This window comes from Fringilla coelebs (genome assembly GCF_963513975.1).
Source record: "Fringilla coelebs genome assembly, chromosome: 21".
Lineage (NCBI taxonomy): Eukaryota > Metazoa > Chordata > Aves > Passeriformes > Fringillidae > Fringilla > Fringilla coelebs.
In genome coordinates, this window is record NC_140047.1 from 1,866,771 (window position 1) to 1,875,422 (window position 8,652).

Below are 8,652 nucleotides of genomic sequence, written 5' to 3' on the forward strand. Positions count from 1 at the left end.
GAGCAGTGACATTCATATTTGAAAAACAAAACTGATTTTATTTCTAGTTTAATTTTTTTTTGCTTCAGCCAGCCAGCAAGTCTCAATCAGCTTTTGGCAGTCAGATTAAAGGAGTCTTCTTCTTGGAGAGAGATCAAGTCACCTTCCACATTCACAGAGATGATCCAGTCAGATCTCCTGAGCAATGGAGATGGGTCTAATGCCTTCATTCTTCTCCACTTTCCACCTCTTCTGCACCATTTCCCTGCCTGGTTTAGTAGGCAGGATGCCTAGGATGCCTCTAGTCAGGAGGCTGGGAGCTACTTTGTTTTCCAGAAACAATGCAGGAAAACAGCCACCAGGCCTGCCACGATGGCCAGCACGAGGAAGGAGACAGCCCCTGCCCACAGGCTGGGCTGGTGGCCCTTGACGTGCTGCAGAGCCTCAGCGGGGATCATGTTGGTCAAGTTCAGCATGAAGCCCAATGTCCACCCGATGTCTGTGTTTGCTGCCTGGGGGGAGACAGCACAGGGCATGATCCAAAAGCACCTCTCCCAGGCACCAGCAGCTTGGTGGTAGGGGCTGAGGGGCACCTGTCCTGTGAGCTGTCCCAGCTGCCATTTCACATGGGGACCAGGCTGTGGTGAACCTGATCTTGCCAGCAGCAGTTGCACAAAAAGCTTTCCTGTCTCCCCTCCCCCAGGGCTAAGGGACAGCTAAATATGGATCACTGTACTGATCCAGGTGTGCCTCTGTGACCTGCACATGATTTTGGATCAGGGGTTTCCTCCATCACCATAATCCTTCTAATTTGGCTGCAGAGTCAGTAAAGTCAGAAAAGACCTTTCAGATCATGGAGTCCAGCCATCAGCCCAGCACCACCACCATGTTCATCACTAAGCTGTGTCCTCAAGTGCCACTTCCACATGTTGTTTGAACATTTCCTGGGATGGTGACTCCACCAGTGCCCTGGGCAGCCTGTTCGAAAACCTGAGCCTTTCCATTTTCATTTCCATGAAAAAAAGCTTCCCCTGGCACAACTTGAGGCTGTCTCCTCTCATCCTGGAAATATTCTGGTCAGGCCATACTCTGGTTCAAAGTGGTTATGGGGCCATCATCACCTTTCTGATAACTGTGGAGATGGAATGTAAGAAAATAATGCAGAAGGTAGTCTCACACTTGAAGAGTTGTAGCTGTGCTAATCACTAAAGATTAAGAACAAGCTTGCTCTTGATAAGCTACAGCTGTATCTAATAAGAGTGCCACAAAACAGTGGTTTAGCTAGCTGAGAAGAGAGATGGGGTTTTTTGGCTGTTCTGTGAAGAGAGTTAGGGTTTGCTAGTTGTGCTGTGAAGAGAGATGGAGTTTGTTGGCTGTGAAGAAGAAGGAATTAGTGCTGTGAAGAGCTGCTCATGACAAATCACTGAGAAGGTATGAGAGCTTTGCAATATGATGACAACAGATAACAACATCAGAGACCAAAGTAGCCAAATCCTGCTCTGCTTTTCCCTGACCCCCTCTAAAATCAATTACATTCACAGCAGGGAAAGTGAGATATGAGCTGGGTCAGAGGTTTGGGGGTGGCTAAGAGAGAGCAAAGCTCTCCTGGGGAAGCAGCCATGAAACAGGGACACATCTCTGGCACAGAGCACTCCAGAGATGCTGCTCCTGAACATGTCCATCCTCTCCTGCTGCCCACAGGTATTTACCTGCCTGCTGAAGTGGATGTTGCTCCAGGTGTGCTCGTTGAACTTGTAGCCATCAAGCAGCAGCGTCAGGATGTAAAAGGCCACGGAGCAGTAGGTGTGCAGGTACTTCAAAGCCTCTGGGAAGCTCTGCACCAGCTGTGAGGCCACCAAGGAGAGAGTGCAACAGGGAATGAAAGAGGCTCAGAAAGCCTCCCTAGCCCAGGGAACAGCAAGGCTTGTGCTCCAAGGACAGAGATTTGGGACAGGATAAGCACAAGGCTCCTGGCTGCCCATCACAGGGCTCTCACCTCTGTCCAGTTCCTCCTGCAGAAGGACAGGACAGTGGTGTTGACTTCACTCAGAGATTGCTGGCGGGTCAGGTTCAGGAAGTTGAAGGTGTAGTAGAAGCCAGCAAAGGCCTGAGGGGCAAGGGAACATGGAGAAAAACAATTTCTTCCTCACCTGAGAGATGACCCAGGGGCCCCTCTTGCCTGGTGAGAGAGTCCCAAGTAATTCCCAGAGTTCTGCATCTGGCAACCCCTTGATGGTCTACCAGAAAGTCTCAGTGCTGGCTCACAACCCCAGGGCTGTTCTTGCACTCTGAGCTAACTCACACAGGCTCCCTCAGACAAGGTCTTCCTGTTTCCCTCAGGGAACACCGGGACATGGCAGGAGGCACAAGCCACCTTTGAGCACAGAAGAGCTCTGCAGATAGAACCAGCTCCGAGGATGCCTCTCTCCCCACCCCGTTCCACAACCAGAGACTCCCAGTCCCTGCCTTCACCCTCCCCCAGGGAGGGGACGGAGGCTGCTTACGAAGAACTGTCCCCGCACGGGGGGCTGATAGACGCCATTGAACCCGCACGGCCCCTGCGCCCCGCAGCTGAAGTTGAAGAGACTCCGGACGGCCGTGCCACACGCGGCTGGGTCCCCTGTCCCCGTCACCGTGAGGACAAGGCCAGGGCTGGCTGAGCTTGGCGCACGCACACAGGGGCTGTCGTAGAGCTCTGCCACGGTGATGTTCTCCTGGTACCCCTGGGGGTAGCAGGGGTGCTTGATCTGGACACTCGAGCTGGCCTGGAGAGAGATGGAGCCATTAATGGGGCTGCAATGCCACTGAGACCCTTCCCACAGCCCATCCCAAAAAGCAGGACTACACCCCAGGAGCACTGGATGCACCCCACCTGGGAGCTCCCTGAGCAGCCCTGGCTCCCACAGCACTGGGCTCTGCCTCCGTCCCCAGGCAGCTGTGCAGGAACTGTGCAGGGAAACCTCTCTCCGGGCAGAAATGGAGCAAGGCCAAGAGCACGGTGACAGCAGAAAAGCTACACATACAGCTGGCCTTGGGAAGTTACAAATAATGCCACTGCACACCAAGATGTGGGGAGAAGGGAGCCCTGGATGGCAGCCACTGCCACCTTCCACGCAAACGAGGCAAGTTTTTGCTTCCCTAGACAAAACCCAAGCCTCTGCTAATTCCCAACTCTTTGCCCACAGGCACGCCCGACACTGCAGGCGGAGATGTGCCACGGCACTGGGATAGGGCTGAGCAGCTCCCGTGGCACCTGGTGCAGAGCTGCCAGCAGCATCTTCAGGGCCTGGCTCTGCCCGTAGCACAGGTAGCTGTGGCTGTACAGGGAGTAGTTGGTGCCGTAGAGCCGGAAGAACACGGACGTGCTCCTGTCCTCCACGGGGACCCCGGGCTGGAAGGTGATCTGCGTCGAGGCACCGCCAAGGTCCAGAGCTCCCAGAACCTCGGTGTCCTGGGGATGTTCCCATTTCTCTGCAAACGAGAACTGACCCAACACACAGCAAGGCTTAGGCTGAACTGCAGGCACTCACACTCACACTCCCATCCTGCAAGGAGTTTTGGGCCCCGGGGACACCTTCCACGTGCTCCTGGCTCCCCATTTCACCCCTGCCTGTCCACATCCTCCTCAACCCACAGACATTTCCACGGAGCACTCAGGCACGGCCTCTTGGCTGCTGCACATCTGCTGGGATCCAGACACTTGGAGCAGGGACAAAGAAACCCTGTCTCCTGGAGGTTGAACCCGCTGCCATATCCCTGGGAGCCCAAAATCCGCCCGTGTGTCAGCACACGAGAGCACAGGGCCAGGCTGAGCTGGCCACAAAGATCCTGTTGATCACATTAATGAGGTGGAATCTGCAGCCCACTACCACAGGGGACCTTTGGCTGGGTGACCAGTGCCCCAAAGCTCCATTCCTCCCTCCTCTGCAGATGAGGAAAGTTGGCTGTAGCTGAGACAGGGACTTTCTCCCCACTACCCCTCCCCTGCCCTCTCCCCAGCTGCACCTTGACCAGTGTCTCCAGCAGGTAGTTGACAGTGATCCAGCCAAAGGAGCCCTCCTCGCTCCCCGTCAGGATCCGAGCTCCGCGGAAATCCACAGGGTACTCCCCAATGGCCCTGGACACCTCGGCCAAGACCTGCTCGGCCTTGCTGCTGTTCTCCTCCCTGCCAGCAAAGGCACAAACACCTCAGGTGCTGCAGGCCCTGGCTGGCACCTCTGGCAGCCGGGCTGGCACTCAGAGGCTGCCGTGCCCTGCCAAGGAGCTGCTCCCAGACATCTCTCCAGCACTTCCGTGCCCGCAGGTGGCTCCTGCAAACCCCAAATCCCTCGCCCAGGGCCTTGGCACTCTCCCTAAAAACGCTGCCTGCAGGCTCTGCTGGAGCCCTGGCAAAGTTCGTGCCACTCACTCTGGCAAAGGGGGCTCATCCCCTCCGGGGCTGCTGCCAGGCTGGCGCTGCAGAGGGCCGGGCGCGTCCCCCGGGCACGGCCAGCGGCGCTCCCGGACACCCCCTGGCACCGCGGGCAGGGCTGCTCTGCCCATCCCACGGCCTGGCCGGGCAGCACCCCTGTGGCCCGGGCCGAGCGCCCCGCTGCCAGCCCCGGCTCCGGCGCGCCGCAGAGCGCCAGGAAGGGCAGGAGGTGCCGGCCCGGCCCTGCCGGTACCTCAGCAGCCGCATGCCGGCCGTGGCCCCCAGGTACGTGGGGGTCTCCCGCTGCTGCTCGGCCGGGACGATCTTCATGGCCCTGTCCAGGCAAGGCTTCAGGCTGGCACCAGCCCCCGCGGGGTCGTCTGCGTAGCTGGAGATGCCGGGTCCTGCCACAGGGAACCGCTGATGGAGAGAGCCCAGCGCCACCCGGGAGGGACGGCACAGCAGGGGACATGTGCGCCCAGGAATCCCATAGGGCTTTTTTGTTGCTTCCCCCATGTAGTCCCGACCCGTGCTTGGAGCTGTCCCGCCAGGAGGCAAGAGCTGTGGCACAGCCACTGGCCCCGGGAGCCACAGGTGTGCCTGCTCCGGGCAGAGCGGGAGGGCTTCGGGTGTGCCTGGGGATGCTGAGCACACACCTGGTCTCGGGGGGGGGGGTGAAGTGCTGGGCACGGCCAGTCATTCCTGCAGGAGCTGGGGACAAACACACCTGTTCCCCATTTCCCTGTGGCAGCGGTAGGGTGGCCTGCACCCTGCTGCAAGGGCACGTGGAGCTTATAGGCACACAGAGGTGCCCTTGCACAGCCTCCCTATTTTTAGAGGCTGGCACTGGATCTGAGAACCCGGCATGGTTCTCCAGTCGGCAGGGACAGGCTCTGGGGTGGAAATCTCATTCTTTATCTTCCCAGGAGCTTTGACTCAATGACTGCCATTAGCCCAAGCAGCCCTTGCGTTACACTTTGCCCTCGGCCTGACCTTTGCAGTTAACCAGTAACTGCCATGCCGCCACTGCCGAGCGGGACATGAGGGCAAGGTGGGCTCTGAGCCCTCTTCCCCTTGCCCAGCCACCTCTGCCCTGGCCTGGTGGCCTTTGCTAGCCCCAGCCCGGCTCCATGTACCATTTATCTGCTCCTAGATCTGCTCTCTAGAGTGGGCATTTCCTCCAAAGAGACTTGTCCTTGTGCCAAAGCCTGACACAGCACTTTTGCAATAGGAATATACGCCCCTGTGGGTATTCAGAAATGCCCGATAAATTAGCATTTACCACACCTGGCATGAATCAGCATTGGTGTGTGGAACAATCACGCAAGGCAGCACCAAGGCTGGCCAGCCCTGGGTGAGCTGGGCATGGAGAGAGAGGGCAGACCCCGGCACTCACCAGACACAGAGCAGGCCTCCACCTGGGACACGATGCCCGTGCCGTTCTCCTTGTCCGCACGCCACTGGTAGATGTAGAGGGACGTGTGTGTGGAGCCAGCGTCAAACACCAGGCCGTACTGGAGAGGAGAGGGGACATGGGGTGTCAGGGGAGCAGACCAGCATCGCCTGCTGCAGAGTGAGTGAGAGAAGCTCCAGGAGAGCCATCAGAGCTCCTGGTGGGCAAGGGAGCCTAGAATGGCCAAACAAGACTGGTGGTCACCAGGACAGAAAAAGTCTGGTGGCATTGCAGTTACCAGCTGTGCTGGGGACAAGGATCCATCCCAAACCCCTGGAGCTGTCATTCTTTGGGATGAAAAAGTTGCAAATGCTGTGGGACCAGGCATAGTGACCAAATTCAGCCAGACCTGCTCCAGTCTGTGCAGGGCGTTGTCCCCATGTTGGTGACAAACAGAACAGCCTGCCTGAAACCCAGGCAAAACCCAACACCCAACAGTAGCCAGCAGCCAAGTGAGAGCTGTGCTCCCCCCGAGGACCCTACCTTGGTGCTGGGGGGCAGAAGCACATCCTTCACATTCACGACGCTCAGAATGAGGGCGATGATGCTGCAGACACAGGTGGCTGCCAGGAGACCGGCAATGGCCTTGGCTTTGGATCCCATTCCTCCTCCAACCTGCAGGGACAGCCCAAGCCCTCAGCTCACACCTCATGCATGGGTATGGGACTTTCCCTTCCCGACAATGTAGCCATTCTCTGGTGCATGGCTGCTCTTTGCATGGAAGAGGATAATATCCACAGGCTCCTCTGGGCCCATCCCCATAGGGCTGGTGGCAGCCTCAGGGCTGGGACACTCTGCCATTCTGAGCACTCCTCCTTGGAGGATTTTCAGTGCAGCTTTTTCAGCCCTGCCTTCTCACCTGCAGCCCCTCAGGTCCCTCTGTGCCTGGACCCCAGCCCTGCTCAAGCTGTTGCCTGGCTGGCAATCAGCATCTTCCTTCACAGCAGCATCACTGGGGGAACCCCAGCCATGGCTAGCTGGAGTTCCAAGCTGGGAGCAGGAATTGGCAGGGTACCAGTGTGTCCATCCTTTGTAGGGTGCAGACCCACATCTCTCCAGCACCCACATACTGCCACCTCAAAACCCATCCCACAACACTTGGGACCAGGTCCCATCTGTTGCCCAGCAGCCCCAGATTGTCCCTGAGAGGGTCCTCTCTGCTTCAGGCAGGGAAACAGCATCTCCAGCTGTGTGTCCCCTGCCTGGCCGAGCTCTGGCTGATGCCACAGCATGTAAGAGATGTGCACAAAGACAGTATCTATGCCTGCTGTGATCCCCACACCTCTCTCTCCTGCAGCCCCAAGGGCAGGCAGGAGGGCAGAGGCAGGGAGCTCCTGCTGATCTGGGCACACAGCCAGGCTGGAATGCCCACAGCGATTGCCGCTGAGGACTGCAGCATTTCCCACTTGTCCATCCAGAGCTCAGCTCCCAAGAGAAACTGCCCCCAGACACTCCTAAGAAACTGTAGCAAAGCAGAGTCTGGTTCTCTGTGCACAGGGCAGCTGAGATACCCATGTGCTCAGCACCTCACAGCTGGTCCAGATGTGCTTTTTGAAATGCACAGCCCTCCCTCCTCCTCCTGCACTGCCCCGCCTGGTGCCTTGAGCCACACAGGCAGGATGCCTGCTGCATCCTGCTGAGGCTGACCTCGCTTCACGCTTCAGCTAAAAACTGCGGGTGGCCTGAGAGCCCTGGGCATGAGAGGTGTGGTTTAACCCCACCAGTGCTTTGGGTGGAACCTGGAGCTGTCACTCAGCTACACAATTCTCCTGCAGTGGCATAAAATCCCTGAGAAATTCCCCTGCCCTTTTCCCAGGCCAGTGAAGAGGAAAGCCCCAGGGTCAAAGGAGATGTTGATTCCTGTTTTGGAGTCAGCATCTCTGGCAATGAACAAGGGTGACCAATTTCCTGCATGGCATGAGATGCACAACAATGAACAGCAGCTGTTTGGGCCTACCTCATGGGACATGGGGCCACCAAAATCCCTTATCAGACCTTGTCCTATAGCCAGGAGCCTTCTCTCTACAATGGCTATGAAGAGATTGTAAGGAATCCTCTGATAAATCCCTGTCATAGAAAGAGGGAATCATTAAGAACCTCTTTGAGATATTAAAGTGGCTATTGATTCAAAGTGATCTCAGACTCAAATCATTAACCCAGCACCACCAAGATAACCACCTAATTATGTCCCCAGTTGTCATATCTGCAGTCCTACATCCTACCAGCCCTGCTGGGGTTTGCCCAGTTATAACTGTGCCGTTGGGATGTGATTCATCTGCTCCAGGTAACAAACAAAGCCATGGGAAAAGTCTGCAGCCCAGCCTACATCCTGGAAAACTCTGTCCCAGGCGCTGTGAAATGGAAAGACACGGATTGGTGACAAATTGCCCTGTGCTGCATGCAGGAGAGGGTGGGAAATGGGCTCCTCCTGCTCTCCTAGGGACTAATTCCCGTTTTGACTGGACAGGGGGCAACACCCAAAGGCAGCACAGAGCTAGCTCTCCCAGGCAGGAGAACAGGGCACAGAAAGGGAGCCCAGTGGGTGGGAAACAGTGTGAGAAGCAGATCGATCTGCCCAGGCTTTCTGTGGCATCCCAGGGCTGGCCAGCTCCAGTACCTGCTACCACCCACTCAGGACAGGAGAGTGGTGCTGATGCCTCCAGAGCTGCAGAGGAGGCACAATGCTGCACAGTGCCTGCCCATTTCCAGGTGTGCAAAGTTTCCAGCTGAGCCCAGCAGCTAGAGCAGGGCTGCACTTGTTTGTGTAGGTCTGGCCATGATGAAGGGCTTGACAAACACCTGTGGGACA

General features: G+C 57.1%; 1 protein-coding gene across 1 annotated transcript; it reads right to left on the reverse strand.

Moving 5' to 3' along the window:
* Positions 1-299: 299 nt before the first annotated feature.
* Positions 300-6,446, reverse strand: ENTPD8 (ectonucleoside triphosphate diphosphohydrolase 8; the record flags this gene model as incomplete). Its single annotated transcript, XM_084219791.1, has 9 exons — positions 300-491; positions 1,689-1,823; positions 1,976-2,086; positions 2,484-2,744; positions 3,233-3,463; positions 3,985-4,144; positions 4,644-4,794; positions 5,787-5,904; positions 6,327-6,446. The coding sequence occupies 9 exons, from the start codon at positions 6,444-6,446 to the stop codon at positions 300-302; spliced, it is 1,479 nt and encodes a 492-aa protein (XP_084075917.1).
* Positions 6,447-8,652: the final 2,206 nt, after the last annotated feature.